The sequence below is a fragment of the Corvus cornix genome, chromosome 1A, assembly GCF_000738735.6.
Source record: "Corvus cornix cornix isolate S_Up_H32 chromosome 1A, ASM73873v5, whole genome shotgun sequence".
Classification (NCBI taxonomy): domain Eukaryota; kingdom Metazoa; phylum Chordata; class Aves; order Passeriformes; family Corvidae; genus Corvus; species Corvus cornix.
In genome coordinates this window covers 3643787-3662290 of record NC_047057.1, presented here as the reverse complement: position 1 = coordinate 3662290, position 18504 = coordinate 3643787, and the positions used below count along the sequence as shown (strand labels likewise).

At 43.7% G+C, this 18504-nt stretch overlaps 1 protein-coding gene across 1 annotated transcript in view; it reads right to left on the bottom strand.

The window, feature by feature from the left end:
• The window catches only part of TAF3 (TATA-box binding protein associated factor 3), a 114562-nt gene extending 96771 nt beyond the window's left edge, over positions 1 to 17791 (bottom strand). Inside the window, 4 exon segments of the mRNA XM_039571165.1 lie at positions 7297 to 7539; positions 16638 to 16642; positions 17545 to 17612; positions 17614 to 17791. Coding sequence (XP_039427099.1) covers positions 7297 to 7539; positions 16638 to 16642; positions 17545 to 17612; positions 17614 to 17718 — 421 coding nt within the window. The 5' untranslated portion in view covers positions 17719 to 17791.
• Positions 17792 to 18504: the final 713 nt, after the last annotated feature.

Genomic DNA, 18504 nt, shown 5'->3' with positions numbered 1-18504 from the left:
AGGCTTGCTTGGGCTATGAGACATTTCTCCAAAAGTTTGGCACAAATTCCTGTGCAGGGAGGTAACAATCAAATTTGTGGCTTTGCTCCCAGTAGCTAAACTGACTTTCGTTTGTTTTTTAAGTGCCAGGAATTGTTAGCTATCACTAACATTTTCATTAAGTTAAAGCATCCTTGGTGTCAGAAGTCAGAGGAAGAAAGAAAAGTTTGATTAAAGAAAAATATGAAAGGCTCCTGCATGAAAACACTGAAAATATAAAAAGTTACCTTGCAATAAAGTTACAAGGCCAGCCCTTAAAAAAGGCCAGTTGTTCTTCTCTTTTATCCTGCTTAAAGAATCAGCCAGACTTTCCATTTCCCACTCTCCTCCCTCAAGTCCCCAAAACCACTCAGGGCTGTAAGGGAAAGTCTGAAAGGCCTGAGAACAGTAACACCCAGCTATCAGACGATAACCTAATTTGAAACTTATGCTTTCCAAGGCACAAAGGTGTCTGATGATCCAGCTGAAATAAAATCCTTGAGCATAGCTGCAGTAGACAGTGCAGGAAGCAACACAGGCACTAAACAAAGTCACACATTGTCAGAAAAGGGAAAAAAATGATCTGACGTGACGAGTCAAGACAAGTGACAAAAGTTTTGCTGAAAAAGGATCAGTAGGAAATTAAAATCATGACAGCATTTCTGTTCAAAATACACAAGACAATAGAATCCTTTTATCACAAAGTCCCATTTTCTCCTCCAGTTTTATTCTAACCAAAATTGCAATTTGCACATCACAATGCAGTGAAAGGATCCATGACTTTCACTCCCATTCCATGTAAATAATTTACTGCAAAAGGCTGGCTTTTATCAGTCAACTTCTGCATTTTGCTGTTTTTATTTTTGAATCCTTAAGAATCACTAACAACTTGTAAGTTATCTAAACAGGTCAGAAAAACAGAGAAATCTTTGTGGGAAGGTTTGAAAAGGATGATATCCCCTTGAAGTCACATTAGCTTCATTTCAATTGCTGTATGCAGCAAATAAAACTAGATAGCTTAAGAAGCTAAAACAATAAATTTTCACAATGCTGAATTTTTAGAGTTAGTTTTACTAACTTCTTACTATTACTTGTAAAAAAATGGAGGCAGCATCTTTATGAAATTTATTTTCTGATTTGCTTCTTCATGTATAGCCAGGTTCCACCTGGTTTATTTATTTTGAGGGATAAAGCACTTAAAAGACCCCAAAAACAAAAACATGGAAATCCATCACAAGCCTCTCCTACAATTAAAAAAACCCATTTTTAATCTGTTTCCTCCGTTTCCCACTTCCAGCTGCCATTAAGTTTCTTAAAAAATAGCAAGCGTTTTGGGGTTTTTTTCCAAAGACATCAATTATTAGGAGAAGTTAGGTACTAGTCTCCTAGACAATATAAAATAGTGCCTGTCTCTGTCTCCACAGTCTACGGATCCCAACTATGTGATTTAGTTCCTGTCACAGATTAAGTTTTACTATGGCACTTATTACGTTGATTTTTTTTTTTTTCTCCAAGTGCTGCAAACTAAAGAAGCTCTCCTGTGAAAGTCTATTTAACTCCACATTTAAAAAACCCAACTTCATTAAATCCTTACTTGCAGGATTTCACTGGAAATTATGGTTTCGATTATGATACAACTTCTTAAGAAAAGGTGAAGATACAGTTGTCCTCCCAATTACAGCTTTATCAGCACGCCTTCCAGGAAAGTTATTTTTCTGTCTAATGGCAAGATTTAAACCAGGCACATTTTCTGTACACTTTTTTTTGTTCCTGTCTCGTATTTTCCTTTTTTCCTTTGAAACCTCCCTCTCCTATTGGCTCTTTCCCAATGCCTTTCTTCTAGCTGCATCTCAAGCTTGGCTGCTTTTCTCATTTTGTCTGTTTCTCCTGTTGCTCCTTCCTTGCTGGGCTGCTGCAGACGTGAGGATCACTCCTCACAAAAGCAATCAGAGTCTGACTCTCTGAACACACTGCACACACAGCTAAAGGATGCCTGCGAGTATCAGCAACCAGGCACGGTGAGCAACCAGGAGCAAAATCTTCACAGCCTGGCAGGGCTTTAACTCTTCAAACTGCTTGAATACACAGTACCTGTTTGTCGAGGAGTGGTGCTTTCCTAACCACCTATACTGAAAAAGCTCTGTTGAAAAGATCATTGCTGCTTTAAAATCGTCAGTGCAGCTGCTAGAATGAGGGAGAGTTAGCCTGTGGGGTTAAACTAGACCTGGGGAAAGGCAGAAAGGTTTAAAAGTGCCGTCAGTGAGACCTGTGTTACCAAAACGGCAAAGCGGATACCCCAGGATCCCTTTAAAAGCCCATCACACGCTGATTTACAAAGAGAGATTGGCTTCGTTCAACACTTGGAGAAACCAGAGATTGAAATCACTGTGGTCTGAGATCCACAACTTGCTACATTCAGTTCTGGCCACAGAAAGCACCGCCAGACTGAAGGGGCAGTGATAATTCTGAAGTTCTCATCTATTTCCCACTGGAGCTCGACACTTACACTTTTTGTCACCCTGATGCTTAATGCTTTATACAATCACAATTCTAGCACTGGTAGAACCTAGACACAAAAATGTGTTCTTTTGATTAGCACCTGGCTTCACCAGCACCTCCGATTCTCATCAATTCAAACAAGATCAGCAGCTACCATGGCAAACACTAGAGATGTGCTGAGATGAGCTGTAATTTGACAGCTAGGTTTCCATGCTTCCAGATGTCTGGAAACATCAGGTTTTGGTAGGTAACAGGTTCTAACATCACATAAGCAGCAAAGAGGGGAAAAGGCAGGACTGTAAGAAGATCAGCAATTTTATGCTTTGATCTGACAGGGAAATAAAATGCTCTGACAGGAAAGGCTACAAATAAATCTGAATTTGTAAACTGTGCCAAGAACTTGTCCTGACTCAATGATCAGAAATACAATGCCAGTGCTTAAGCACACATTACCAGGAATGAAAGACAACAAAATGTAGTGCCTGGTAAAAATTACATTCATTTCCAGATCATTTTTAAGGGAAAGGAGCTGAACACCTCTAGGAGTGGGAGTGAAGTGGTACGAAGCAGAGGGCAGAAAAAAATGCAGCTGGAACTGAGGAGAAAGTCTGACTCTCTAAAAGCTACCCTTCTCCCCACAAAATACCTAAACTAGTGGGAAAAGACTCTCATGTCTTCTGCCTCATATCCCGCTCATGTGCCCCAGCACAATTACGGTGTAAAAGAGGAACGAGGGTCTAATGCAGACACCACGGACTATGAACAGCATTGCACACACAAAAGCAACGTGCTTTCTTCAGTTTTCCAGACAGAGAAGTAGGGATGAAGTCTGCGACTTCAAAAAGTCACAAAAAGAGAGCAGTTGACATAGAGTGGTTATTTAAAACAAAAACAAATAATTTTTTTTTTTTTAAACGAGGTAATAAAAAGGGGCAGCAAGCACAAGTAGAAATTAATTCCAGGAAGTTTAAAAATAAGGATACTGTGGCACATGCAGGAATCCCACCTCACTTTTCTTTGTTTTAATCATGGAGAATGCTACATGTTCTTACAGCACCAGGACTCAGGGCTCTCAACATTATCACAAAATGTAATTGTGATTATTATTAGCTGTGGAGAAGTATCTGGGCTTTCTCAGCTGGCCTAGTTTCAGCATGAACTGTTTTGCTTCAAATGCAATCAACAAATTCCATGAAGTTGATTTATTATTGCAAAATGTATGTTCTCTTGCATTAAAGCACAAGAAATAAAGCATGACCATCATGTTTTGTAACTAATTTATTTTTTTCTCCTTTTTAAATCTGTCTTACAAGTTTACCATGACATTTTAGTGACAACAGTGCTAAACTAACTCAAAAACAAAAAGGAGACTAATTAAAAATAGGCAGACAGCTAACATCATGATACATTGGCATAAAATTATCCCTTCAGTGTCCTTTGTAAAAGTACTGCTAAAAATCCAACATCTTCCATGGCAATACTGAGTCAGATTGTTTTATAATATACAGAATTATATATGCAGATCGTCACAGCTCCAGCATTTGGTTAGAGTTTGCACTCCATATTAAAGGCAAGATACATTTTCTGCTTTCTTGGAACAAAACATGTATCATTGAACTGAACTCCCGACTGACACAAATTAGAGATCTTGAAAACTTATTTGCCTTCCTCCCTTTTCCCTACAATTTCAGGAATCACTCGGGGCTCTTTCAGAATTTCTTACTACTGAGTACAATGAAGGAGATGGCTCCTCTCGGGCTGGATGGGTTTTTTGCTCTTATGGATTCTCTGGCAATGATAACTAAGACATCTCTTGAGCTGCTGGGCAGCCTCTGCATAGCCTGAACCACCACCAGTTCTGGAGTAAGTGGAAATAAGGAGTTGGTTACATGTGCAGAACTAAAGGACTTTTGGGAAGGAGGGTAGCAACACCTACTGGTCGTGGCGCAGACTGAACACTGCTTTGGTTTGGTTTTTAAATTAACAATACTGAAAAAAGAGCTTTTTTTTTTTACTAAAAGTCGTGGCTACATTATTACTAAAATATATCAGCACTCGTAATTTCTGACCCCTAACAGTAAACAAATACTTGTACCTGAGCTGAGCTTTAGGTTTCTATATAAAATGGGACATAACGGGTCCTGCTAACGACTCCTTTAAGTCACAGAAAGATTTACATCACACACCCTAATGTGCACAAAGCCTTCCTCCATTACTAATTATTGCCTACTCAAAGCAACTCAAATATTATGGACTGCACAATCTGAGCAGCTGCATATTTTTTTTCTACACTATAAAATATTGCAAAGTATTTAAATGGCTTCTGCAATTCTTCAGTATTTCTACAATGCAGTCCTTTAATTTGCAAAAGTAGGTTTTTCTTCCAAATTTTACTTGGAATAACATAGAACAAAACATATACAGCAGTTTTGTAATCCACCTCGTCCCTTTCAAAAACAAACCACAGCACACGAACACCATTTTCAGAAAACACTTAATTCAAAATTAAAACGTCCTCAACTGTAAATCTTTTAAATCAAGTATAACAAATATGCATTCAGCAACTGTTATTTAATGCTTCCTTTAAATTTCCATTAAAAAAAATATTTTATTCATTTTTACAAGTTGTGTGTGTCTATAGGTCCTCTGATATACTACCCTTAGGCATCAGAAGTTTTCCTGGTTCTCATCCAACTTTGGAAATAATATCTTCTTGCTTCAGGTGTTAAAAGGATTCATACATTATTTATAAGGACTGCTAAAATCTAACTCCTGGATCTAACTTGCCAGAGAAAGAGTATAAAAAGTTACATATAGAAAAAAAAGAAAAAGCACAGCTGTCCCCATTTCAATTTTTAGCCTCTCTTTGTGTGTATTGTCAGGCTGAGTCTGTAACTCTCATCTCTCCCTCCCCATGCTCAGATATTTGTCTACAGCTGCTTTGAGCCTCGCTGGATTTGACTTTTCTTGCATATTTTAAAGTATGATTTTCCAAGGGAAAAAAACCTATAACAAGTGCAGAACTGCTGGGCAACTTGTTACACTTCAAAGATGCCAGATTTCTCTGACAGAATGGTGTTTGTTTACTTCCTGAAAAATCAGGCTAAAGAAAGTAGCCAGAACAGGGCAGCTAAAATCCCTATTCACTTCTCAAAGTCTTCTTCCTCTGTACTCTTCTTCTATATACACTGTGCACATATATGATATTTACATTTTGTTTGCCTCTTCCTGGTTTGAGAGAGCTCATTGTTAGATTTTTAAGACAACCCTTTTAACAAACTTCACAAGGGTGAGAATTTAGGATCTCCTTACCAAGTTAAGAAAGTATTTCTGTTTTGAACAGCAGTCCCATTTCCTGGGTTGTATTAAGGCAAGAAACACTGAAATGCTATTGCTCTATAAAACACAACTAAAGGAAACAGAAATCTGAAGTCTACGGAGCCTCAGAAATACTCACCAGGATAAGTAAGTCCTCACCTTGTTACTGGAATAAGCGTATTTGTTCAGAACACACAAAACTCAGTACCTGTTCCTCAGATACCTGTTCCTTATCACAATTTCACTTGGTCTAACTGGAGCATGCAGCAACTGCATCCTTGTAGCTGAACATGATGTAAGAAAGCCTGAACTCACACTTTCTAAATCACTGGAATACTGCCTCGTGCCACATTTGTAGCAGCACAGCAATGGATTTCTTTATTCAATAAGGTGATGTTGTTTATGTTAATCCTTACACCAGGTAGAATTTTTACACCTATTTCAACGGGCAGACTTTGAGACCTTAGTTCTTAAAAAAAAGAATATGCAAATAGAGCATGATAGACGTTCTGTTCCCAAAAAATTCTCAATTAACTATCTTGTGCAAGTTGCACCTGTTCCTTAGACTCTTTCGGAAAATTAAGTTCTTCTGCCTGGGATTTTTATACCCACAAGCTTATATATATTTATTTCCACACAAAGTACAGTTGTGTGCTGTTCACTATTCAAACAGAGAGTCAGACTGGGACATATATCTTAAAGGTTTATCTTATTAGCAATCAAGTCTCAAACAGCTGAAAAATAGAGAAAACAATTTTGTTTTTTCCCCTGCCACAGTCAAAATTCTCAGGTTAGTTCCAGCTCATAGCACTTTTATAGTTGGCTTCACTGCTTCCTCAACCTTTGCCTCTGTGGGACAAGAAAGGGAAGGAGCAGCTGGAACAGTGAAGATGAAACCCTAATCAACATTAGCAATCAGAATTAGAAGCCAGTACAATGCCTCTAAAATACTCTTACTTCCATATTTTGAAGCTGAATTCATTTTAACTTGAAAATGAGGTTTTTTTGGTCGGTTGGTTTTGGGTTTTTTAGTGAAATTTGTTACAAGTAAGGAGAAATAGCTGTCAGGAGCAGGAAATGCTGTGCCAATCTCACCAGCTCTTCCTTTTCCTACCTTTACCAAATTACAGAAGCTCTTGCAGGATGCACAAGGGGGAGGCTAACACATAAAAGGTAATGCAAAGCACTCATTTCTACTGTCATCTGAAAACTTAAAATTTAGAATGCATTATAGAAACAAGGGTTAACACGGTGAATTTTTGGCACAAGTTAATCTGGAAAGTGAAAAGAGTGGAAAACAAACTTGCCACAGCACTGCTATCTGTTTTGCAACCTTGCTTGTGTAACACCCCCCAGGTCCTTCCTGAGCCACTGCCGTGGGGCAGCACAGCTCGAGCTCCTGGGGGATGCCCACAAATACCCAAACACACCAAAACTGAAAGCAGAGGATTAATTTCGCACCTTCTTGAGAGGAGACAATAGGTGGCAGGTAGTCAGGGATGTACTCCTTCCTCTCTTCCGCATCCTTACTTCCCGGCTGGGGGAACTGTAGGACATTGTTCTTGCTGACAGGGAACGAAGGGATTTGATGTGCAAAAGTGACAGGTTCAATATTGTGTATGTAATCTTCCAGCTCATGCAGGTTAACCCCCATAAGCTTGAAAGCATCGCCTACGTCATCCAAAATTGGATCTGTGCGGCCATCTGGAACAAAAAAAACAACAGAAGAACAATATTTTCACAAAAATCGAGGTTAAAATATTTGACCTGAAGATGCTTCGAGACTAGTGAGTCCCCCAGCTCACCACCAGTAAGACAGATGGATTTACCACCCCACAGTTCTACCAGGTTTACTTTCAGAAGGGTTTTGTTTTGAGCCATCACTTTGTTTCAAATCATACCATTAAAGAACTGCACTCCAAGAAGCAAATCAAGCCAAAACGAGGGAACAGCAACAGACAGCTTTACCTGGCAACAGTCAATTAACACTACATGACCCCCATATGCAGAAAGTGCTCTTTACCAGTATGGAACAGATCAAACATTGTTTCTCAACTTACAAGAGGAACAATTTCATTTTTTTGAACTGACTATAGTTTACAAGGAGAAAAAAAAAGTCTTTTGATAAATAAGAAACCTTCACAAAGTATCTTTCCACCAGATGAAATCTACAGGCTTCAGAAACTATGAGCCCCTTTACCTACTGGTTAGCTATACCTCCTGGATAAAAGAGAGGAATATTAAGTAGTGGTCTGATGAGGAGAGAATATTTACACTAAACTTCGGGGGCTGATTTCCTGGGGTGCAACTTAAGTTTGATTCGACAGCAAAAATCTTACTTTCTTCACAAAAAGCACAGTGAAACCTCACTGGCTAGGCAGTTGGGATTCTTATTTAATATGATCTCCAAGAAAACAGTTCAACAGAGGATGCAGTTTGTGCTACACAATTAACTTGGCTCAAAGCTTTAAATTACACTTGCAGAAAGTCCTCCAAGTACCTTAGTTTCCCTGACTTGACAAAGGAAAATCCCTCGAAAGGCCTCTGGAGGGAGAACTGGACACCTGGCTTTGACAGCCAAGGCACCACTTCAAGTCTCTCCTTGACTTTTTGTAACTACAATAACCCAAAACCAATGCTGTAAACCACAAACATGATTTTTAATTCAATAAAATGAGATACTGAATTATTACAATTCTGTAGAATTGGCTTATGAAGCTATTCCATCCCTACATGATGATAAGATGTGATTTACTTCAAAAAGGAATTATGGAAAAGCAGCCTGTGCTTATTGAAGGAACACAATGGCTATTGTGGAGCCCTGGCTTCAGATAACGGGGGGATGCTCTTTTGTTTGTCCTTTAACCTAATCTCTTCTTGGTTTATCTTGAAGCCAAGGCAGCTGAGGGGGCTGGTTCTCACATCACTGCATGAATTCCACCCCCCAGCCACCTCATGCCTGCAGGTACATTTAGAAAATGAGAATCTTGTTCTAGAATTTCCCTTCTTAAGTCTTGTGGTGAAGATAAGGGTAATGCTCAGATTATGGGGTTGATTCTCAGTTCTCCAACACTGGCCTCTTGTGTGACTCTGGGTAAGTCTCGCCTGCATTTTAATTCTTTCCACAGCTAAAAGGGAGATCAGACCAAGTTACTGCCAGTTTTACCCTGCTGTATCTGGAATGTGAACAGGGTGAGAACCACCGCGGAGTTTGTGTTTGGGTAATACCTGGTACATGTGCAATACCAGTTTCCTCTGCAAACTCCAGACCTGTATCCACATAATTACATGAGGATATCACCACTCCAGAGTAGTTGAGATCCTTATAGTTATTAGGGGGGAAAAAAAACATGTTTTATGCTTAAAAAATTAAATTCAGATAGTTGACACCACTAAGAAATTTTGAGTTGTTGTTTTTAGTTGCTCTTCAGGCTATGAAGGAACCTGTGAATTCACTGAAGCATCTTCTAAGGTGTCAAGATTGAACAGGTACAAGTTTGACAGGTGAAAAGAAAAACTTGGGGAAAACTTTTCAAAGGCCTTTTCCTAGATCTGCACATGATCTATCTTTAACCTCCAGAAAAGTGTGCTGACATGATTAGCAAGTGATAAATGCTAAAAAGGAATTCCTTCAACAACTGCTTTTTAAGAACACGTGGCAAAGAAGCAGCTACTAACTGTAACTGAAGCATGGAAATATTTAACAACTGTATCATGAAACAATTATGTGTGTTAGAAACTGGGTTCAAAAGGTGACCAAAAAAACCCCAAAGAAGATTCAATTTTCCCACAGCTTTGACATTTGCCTCCAAAAAGACAATGCCAAGTCATAAGATTGATTGAAAGCTAAAAACAGTGTTTAAACCTGCAACTGTCAGAGGGATGAAAGGATGGAGCAGTTAACCCTTCTTTTCAAGACAGAGTGTCCTCAGTGACAGAAGTGTTCAAAAAAGTTTCAGGTCTGTATTCATATCTGTATTTAAAGTCAAACCTATTATCAATTGGAAATTATCACAGCACAAAAACGTGTTAAATGTAATTCCTCAAATAAAGACTTTACACTCATTTCAACAACTTAGCATTTCTCTTCACTCTCTGGCTTAATAAAAAAATCAGTAAAATAGCAGAAGCCAGACAAATGAAAGGGAATGCTGACAAACATGTAACCTCTCCTGCTGTTTCATTTAGTCTTAGGCTTTTTTCTGTAAGCAAATGATGCCAAGAAAAAAGTTTAATCTGTGCCTACTGAACTTATCTCACTATTCTTCAGATATCTGTGCTATCCTCAGTTTAAAAACTCAGATGCTGAAGCCTCCCAGTGAAATAATTAATCCAATGTCACACCGCAAGTCAGTGCCAGATCACAAGCACTTCAGAGCTTTGGTTTCCAGTCTCTTGCTGTTCTTTATACCACAACGCTTTAAATACTATCATTGTTCAGGACTGGGAAGAGGTGGAAGGAGTTGGGAACAGTTTATCCAGCAAGTTAAAACTCTCCTCCTTATACCCCATCAACAATGAACTAGGAAAATACCTTTCTCACAAGCTTTTAAGCTGCACTGTCTCCCTGAATGGGAACTGAGTGCTCCAAAACTGGTAAAACTGTGGCAGCAGCAGAGCTAAATTAAGACCACTTGGTCTCAAAACAGCTCACCAGAAACCTGTGGGAATGGCTATGCTACTACAATACTCTCAGCTTCCCTGGGCAAGCACCAGCTGAGGAGGAATCTGCACATGGAATTACATCCCAAAAACATACTGGACTGAAATGACGGGCAAAGAGAATCCAGGCAGACAGAGTATGTGTGGAAAGTTATCCAGCCCTGAGCCCCACTGCTCAGCATCACCTGCAGATGAACCAACCTGTCCACAACGAAAACCAAACCAAACAGAAGGAGGAAGATGAAGCACTAAACTCCCCTACAAACAAGGGTTTGGGCTGTGGGGAAAAGGAATTTTCAGAAGCTCCTAAAGCCTAGTTATTTTTGCAAAAGTCACAAGAATTCCTCCAGCAAACAAGCTGGCCAGTGCTCATGTCATCCAAAGGCACTGTGAGGGGGTGTGTGGGAGTTAGGGAACTGTCTTACTTTCCTTAAATTCAGTCTCAGGAATAGCTGATTTCCTTTTGTCAAACTCGCCCCCATCACCTCCTCCTCCCTGGCCGAAAGTTCGTATGAATGAGTGAATATTTAACAGGCGAGTAAGTACAGAACAGAAGAGCTTTTAATTTCATGCCAGGTTTCTTAAAGGAAGCAACTACAGTTCTGTAATAAATATACTGAGAAAAATTAATGAGTCACCACCCATGCAACATGTAGACGTGTTATAAATAGCTCAGCATTCCCCCTTACGGCTGCTATAAAAGAGATTTTTTTAAAATTTTATTTTAACCAGCAAATTATTAGGTATAGCTCCTTGGTATTTTAATTACAGGCTCTATCACAGATTCCTTGTGCTCCAGCACATCACAAGAAGTTACTCCAGGATAACTGTTTCAAGGAGACAACACTGCTTCCATCCAGTAGAGTCCTAACAGGTTATTCAGAAAGTATAGATGCCTTACTTAAATGCACTTAAGTAGGGAAAAAATGGTCCTATTAATGTAGTTACCAGACAGACAAAAGCATCTTCTTTTGATGCTCAGAGTCTGCTCCTTCTCCCAGTAACCTCAGAAACGTCAAGCAAAAAAAAACGTGTTGTCTTTCTTTATATTAGTAGCCAGTAAGAAGTTAATTAGGTCAAAAACATCAACACTTAAGGTTATCAGGACAAAAAATGTACACTTGTAATGAATGTTATGGGCCCAAGATAGATCCTTGTTACGAAGTCATTCAAAGACCAGCAGAGGGAATCAGCTCATTTAAATTGATCACCAAAATCTAACCCTTTGATAGAGATTATTATTGTATAGTGATAAGAATGAAGTAACTAAAAAAAAGAACAAAACCAAAGAAAACATATGAGGTAACTTTGACATTACAAAGAAATAAAAAAATTGGCTGATGCCAGGTGAACTCTCTCCTCTGTGGTAATTGCCAATGAAAATATTGGTCTGCTGTTTGCATTCTCCCTTTGCTATAATCAAGTTTACAGGAGAGACTGTGCAGACACTGAAGCAGTTTTGGAGCCAGTTCTGCCTTGGAAAACATTTTGCAATATCGGCAATTTTTCCTTTCAGTTAAAATATTGTGCTCACCAGATCAGAACCTGCCTTTCAATAAAAATGCAGTTGCATTAATAATACCAATTTCAATATAGTCACTAATATTTTTATATGTATATATAATTAGTATTTAGTCCTGCAAAGAGCAGAGACTTGGACTCAATGATCCATATGGGTCCCTTCCAACTTGAGATATTCTACAATTCTATGTTTGCATAAAAATAATCTTCAAAAAAGTAGTCAAACAATATGAAACTAAAGACCAACTTTTAAACTTTATTTCCTAACTGTCAGCAAATCTCAGGAGGAAAAGAAATATAAAAGCACAATATATCCAAGCATATGCTCAGCACTCAAAATTGAAGGAAAGAGTATTGTAAAATCCACTTCTAGATTCAAAATGTTAATTATCCAGTTTATTACACTTCTTGATTTAGCAGCAGATAATCTAAATCTGTCCTGTTGAAATATGCCCAGGTGCCCTCAGTGATAGAAGCCAAGTAGCTTCTATCTGACTGGTTTTTAGAGCAATGTAACAGGAAAATGAGGCTTTGCGGGGCATGAGCCACAATTCCCCTCCTCATCCCTCCCATGAACTGCACCACCCACATAAATATAATGGAAACTGAACTCCCTCACTGGTATGTTAAGTTAAGAGGTAAAATATGATATATTCTGCATGTCTATAACCCACCACCCCACTGCCAAGCTACAATATCTAAATTCATGGCAAACAAAGCAGATTCTGATCTGTCCTCATGGACAGCTCCCCAGTATAAAAAAACCCAACCTATACAATCCAGAGCAGATAACCCAAAGCACCAGCTCTGCCACACCTCTATCAAACCTGTGAAACAGGAGTGCAAAACAAAGTGGCACCTAACAGGGAGCTTTTCCCTTTTCACCTCTGCTTAAAACCAACAACAACAATGCAGAACTCTGCTCTCAGAAACCACACTACATCAGTTTGTTTTGCAGCCTGATGCCCTAATTACATACTCCAACACTGGTTTTCAAATATTTAATTTAAATTTTAGGATAAAACAGCACCCAGCACATTGAATGGTGCTCCTCTGACAAGCTTTCCACAAATTTGAGCAGCATAATATGGTGTACCTTAAGAGGAAAACCCTGATTTTCTCCCTGTAAGTTCAGCCTCTCCTCCACCCCCAACATAGCATTCAGAAGCATTTCACGGCATCAAACACATCTCAAACCCGCTTTGCAAATCCTTTTGCCTTCTCTTTGCAGCCACAGAAGCTCCCATCAACTACAGCTACTGCAAATGCAAAGAAACAACAGCAGAAAAGTAATGAAAATCTTGAATGCAGCTCTCCTAATGGGATGTAACAGCTGGAACAAAGATCTAACCCAGCTGGGAGAGCCATCATTTTCTTCTGCAAGTGAGAGAACACGTGAGCAGCGATGACAGGCTTTTCACAACGATACCACGGTGTCTCAACTACGTCAGAGTAAATCCATTCAGTTTGGAACACAAAGATTATGTCCCTCAGCTGACAGCCCTGCTAACTCAAACCCCACTGGTTTGACTCCGAGATAACGCCCTGACAATAAAGATGCTACAATTGGAATTTAATTAATTCTACTTATGCAAAACCATGGCAGAATTCAACTCATTCATCCAGAGCTGGGTTTGTGCAGTAACTTATTTTAGGAGCAAAAGGAAACAATTCTGAAATCGCAGGGAGATGTCAGCTCGGTATTAAGATGTCGTTTTACAAACCTTTTTAAAGAAAGAAATACAGGGATCATTTAAAGAGAGGCAATACAAAAAATACCACATCACTGGCATGAAAACAGCATATTCCCCGTCTCTGGAAAAAAAAACAACAACAACAAAAAAACACCAAACAAAAAGATTGTGATACTTGTGATACTTCCTTCCCCATTCCTAGAGTGGAAAAATGCCTTTCCCCACCTTCGGTAAGGAAACCCAAAGCAAGAGAGGGATAACCGAGCTCTGCAAACCTCCAATCCACAGCATCAGAAGGAGAAAGTTTTATTTGCATCATCTCTGTGTCTTTTCTTCTCAGTTGTACAAACATCTTCCCCAATATTTGTACTAACCCTATCAAAGGACAGCTCTGACCAAGCCCACATGAGTTTCTTTTTCACCCCATAACTCCATCCTCCCAAACCCTCTCTGTGGTCTCCTTTAATTGCTTTAAAGATCATTTCTATGTGGATTGGCCTACAAACTTCAGAGCTGCAGCAGCTGCACTTGTGCTGCTCAGAGATACGGGTTAATATTGCACGGTCCCATTTCTGGATGAACTTGCTCTCAAATTTGGGGAAAGCTTGTACAAGTAAACCTATTCAACCTGAGAAATCCAGTTTGCAGCACCAAGTCCCTCCTAAGCTTGGTGACACTGGCAGTGCCAGACTCAATCTCAATTATTCCTGAAATGATGGAGCAGAGACAGGACCAGGTACACTCAGCTCATCACTTGCTTCATGGGAGATCCCTGCAGCAGTGAAAACTTCTCTTCCCTTCTTCAGAGAAGGTACACAACTTCCAGCAACAGCACTTTTAGCCTGTGGCTGCTCCTCTCCTGACCAAGCCACCCACACTGAGCTTCCCAGCTCCGCACACTCTCCCAACTCACCCCTGCAGAGCAATCCAACACACACAGGCCTCACAGTTCCTTGGATCTTGAAGCTGCATCCAACCCTCCACCAGCTTGCCTCTGATTTTCCTCTCACCTGTGGCTGTGACACCTCATTAGCACAGTTCCCACAGCTTGGACAGAAGTGCTGGCAAATGTTCCCACTGGTGCTGCCATCCCTGTTACCTCTCCAGTAAACTCCTGCAGGCCCCAGCACATTCTCTGAACTGGTGGTGGCTATAGCAGCCCCAAATCCACCATCAGTGAGTCACCTTCTCCCTACCCAGCACTTCAGGCAAGCAATCAATTATCCATTCCAGCTCCAACCCCTGCCAGACCCAACTACTCTGACCTCTGCCCCAGGGGCTCTCCAGGACTTTCCCCTCCACAAGTACAGGACACATGCAGCAGCTGCCCCCAATGCCACAGCTCTCCAGCATGCCAAAGGAAGGGGGAACATGTCCCTTTTGGCACAGGAGGCACAAGCAGCCCTGTTTTTCCAGGCACAGGCGGCCTATACCCACCTCTCCAGGGTACCCTTGCTCCCCGAAGTCCCTCTGCTATGGAGATTTCCCTTCATTTGCCTCCTAAAACTTACAGATCCAGCAGGACCTCTCTGCATACCAATCTCTGCCCCATGACACCCTCCCTGCCCCACACGTAGGGCAGCAAAGGCCTCCTCCACACACACAGACTCATGACCCTCCAACCACACTGACAGCCTGAGCCTTGCTCCACATTCTCCACAACATCTCCGGTGTTTACACCCAGCAGTGACCCTGACAGCCTCCCTCTCCTGCCAGACTGCCACCTCCCCCCACCCTTCTGACCCACCAGCACCCCTTCCTGACACTCCCAGACCCAGCACACCCCTACCACCCTCTCATCCCCACTTGCAGCATTACTGACCCAGCAAGGAACTGGACATCCCGTCCTCCCACACCCCATGTTCTTCAAGTACCAGCAGGACATCCAACCCCTCAGTACCTCCACCGCAGGCTCTGCAGGGACACTCACAATCCCAAGGGACACACAACTGCATCCTATACTGTAGACCCAGACCCAGCAGTGGTACTCCCTTCCCAATCTCATCAACACTCACATACCACACTCCTGTGTGACACAGCCAGCAGTCCTTGGCATTGATTCCCAGACTTCTCTTCTTTCTCTTCTCCCACTTGCTGTAAACTTACCCCTTCCACACTCCCACTCCAGCACCATCTCACCCCAAACCCAGTGAGGCCCTGGGCATCCTGCCCCCCACCATCACATCCAGCTCCTTCTGCAGCACCTCAATGGCAGCATTGGCTAACTCCAGTCCCCCACATATGCAGCCAAACCTCTTCCACTGCATCCACATGAGGACGCTCACACCTCATGCCATGTGCACTAAACTATCCCCAGCCGAATCCACCCCTTCTGCACACACATACTCCACACCCATCATGTGCAGCCCTGTCACACTCCCACATCCTATGCACTACAGCTCCACTTCCCCCAAGAAACATGTTAGTGCATCCCTGCCTTCCCACATTCCCCATACACATGTTCCCAGTCCCACAGTACCACTGCTTCCCCCCTCTATAGACACATTCCCAACCCAAAGCACTCCAGCCCCAGCAATAGGACTTCCAGCCACACCTCTCCCTACCCACGCAGGAGGGAGTCCAAACTTTGCACCCTCCAACCTCAGCACTTCCCCTTGTGCCAGAACAATGAACCCTACACACACATCCCCACCTGCAGTGGGCCCCGTCCCCACTGCCCCCAGGGCACAAAAGATAACCCAAAGATGAGCCACAACAACACAGCACCACATCCTCCCATGCACACATCCCACCAGGAAAAGGGAACTGGCTGCCCCTTCTCCCCCCAGTTCACCCCCCTCCCAGATTCAGAACAGCCCAGCAACGGGGCCAACAGGCCCCTCTCCCCCTCCCCAGCACCCTACACACTGTAGCCGAAGACCGGGACAGCAGCCCCATGTCCCCACACCCCAGACCCACAGCCACAGAGCCTCCTTTCCTCCACCTCCAGCCCCACAGTCCCAACTCCTCGCCGATACCCAGACCCACTGCACCACAGTCCTCCCCGGCATCAGGGCTCTCTTGCGCCCCAGCAGTGCCCCACGGCTTCCCTCCCCATCCCCTCAGTCCTGTGCACTGCTCCACAGCCTGGTCCCCCTTCCCCATAGCCCCTAGCCCCGGCCCATGGACTGATCTTCCCCAAATCCACACCTCGCACCCACTGACCCACAGACCCCAGCACTGCCCAAACCCCACCTCCCCGCACTCTCCTACCCTACCCAAATGACCACACCTCCATGACCCTCCCCTGCCAAGCACCCCCAGCTCCTGGCACTGCCTGACAAGCAGCTTCCAGCTGCCCCTCCCATGCCTCCACGGATACCCCACCGCCTTCCCCCACAGACCCCCTCCCAGGGCCCCCAGGACTGCCCAAACCCCCCTCCCTGTACCCTGCTGCCCTGTCCCCCAGAGCCCTGCCCAAATCCCACCTCCCTGTACCCTCCTGCCCTGTCCCCCAGAGCCCTGCCCAAATCCCACCTCCCTGTGCGCTCCTGCCCTCCTCAAATCCCACCTCCCCGTACTCTCCTGCACTGTCGCCCAAACCCCAGCACTACCGAAATCCCACTTCCCCGTGCCCTCCTGCCCTGACCCCCAGACCCCAGCACTGCCCAAACCACTCCCTTGTGCCCTCCTGCCCTGCCCAGATCCCACCTCCCCGCTGCTCCTGCCCTCGCCCGGCAGCCCCCAGCGCTGCTTCCTTGGCGGGATGGCCGAGATTGTCAGGGCTCACAGAGCTCACTCAGTCTGGGCTCTGCTCAGCAGGGCCACTTCACAGTGGCCTCCCAGGACCGGTGTTCCAGCCGCATTCCCCCGGCCCAGCCCCAGCCCGCACTCACAGAAGCTCGCAGTAGCCTGGTGGCAGCCCCGGCCCAGCCCCTGCAGGTACCGCTGCAGCACGTCCGGTGAGGAGGTCGCAGCCGAGACCTGCCACCGAGTCCCAGCCGAGGGCCTGGCAGATCTGCGCCACCGACACCCGCAGCAGCCAGCGGGAGTAGGTCTCGCACATCCCGCCGGGGCCGGGGGCCGCGGAGCTCTCACGCACCGCCCGCCACCGCCGCCATCGCCGCCGCCATCTTGGCGCCGCCCCGCCCCCGCCAGGCAGCGCCGCTCCAGCGCCGAGCGCATCGAGCGGGGCGGGGCGCGGAGCGCGGAAACAGCGCCCAGTCGCCAAACGCCGCGTCCCGCAGCGCTGCGGGGACCCGCTGGGGTCGGGATAATATAAATAATCAATATCAGTATCTCAGTATCGCCAGATGTCTCCCCGTGCCTGAAGGGAACTTACAGGAAGGTTGTGGCAAGACTATTTACAAGTGCACGCGGTGACAGGACAAGGCGGAATGGCTTCAAACTGAGAGTAGTTTTAGATGGGATATGGGGAAGAAATTCTTCACTGGGAGGGTGGTGAAACACTGGGCACAGGTTGCCCAGAGAAGCTGTGGATGCCCCAATCCTGGCAATATTCAAAGTCAGGTTGGATGGGGCTCTGAGTAACCTGGGTTAGTGAAGTGTCCCTGTCCCTTGCAGCGGGTGCAGCAAGATGATCCCTTCTAACCCAAAGACCAGCCCGTGAGTCTATGATCTCTATACATAATCTCAATACCTCTAAATAGATATAAATATCCCAATATATCCCAGTGACAGCTGTCAAGACGATGGTGCCAGACTCTTCTAAGTGGTGTCCAGTGACAGGACACAGAGCAATGGTCATCAACTAAAACACACGAAGTTTCACCTCATCACGAGGAAGAACTTCCTTACGTGGAGGGTGGCAGAGCACTGGAACAGGCTGCCC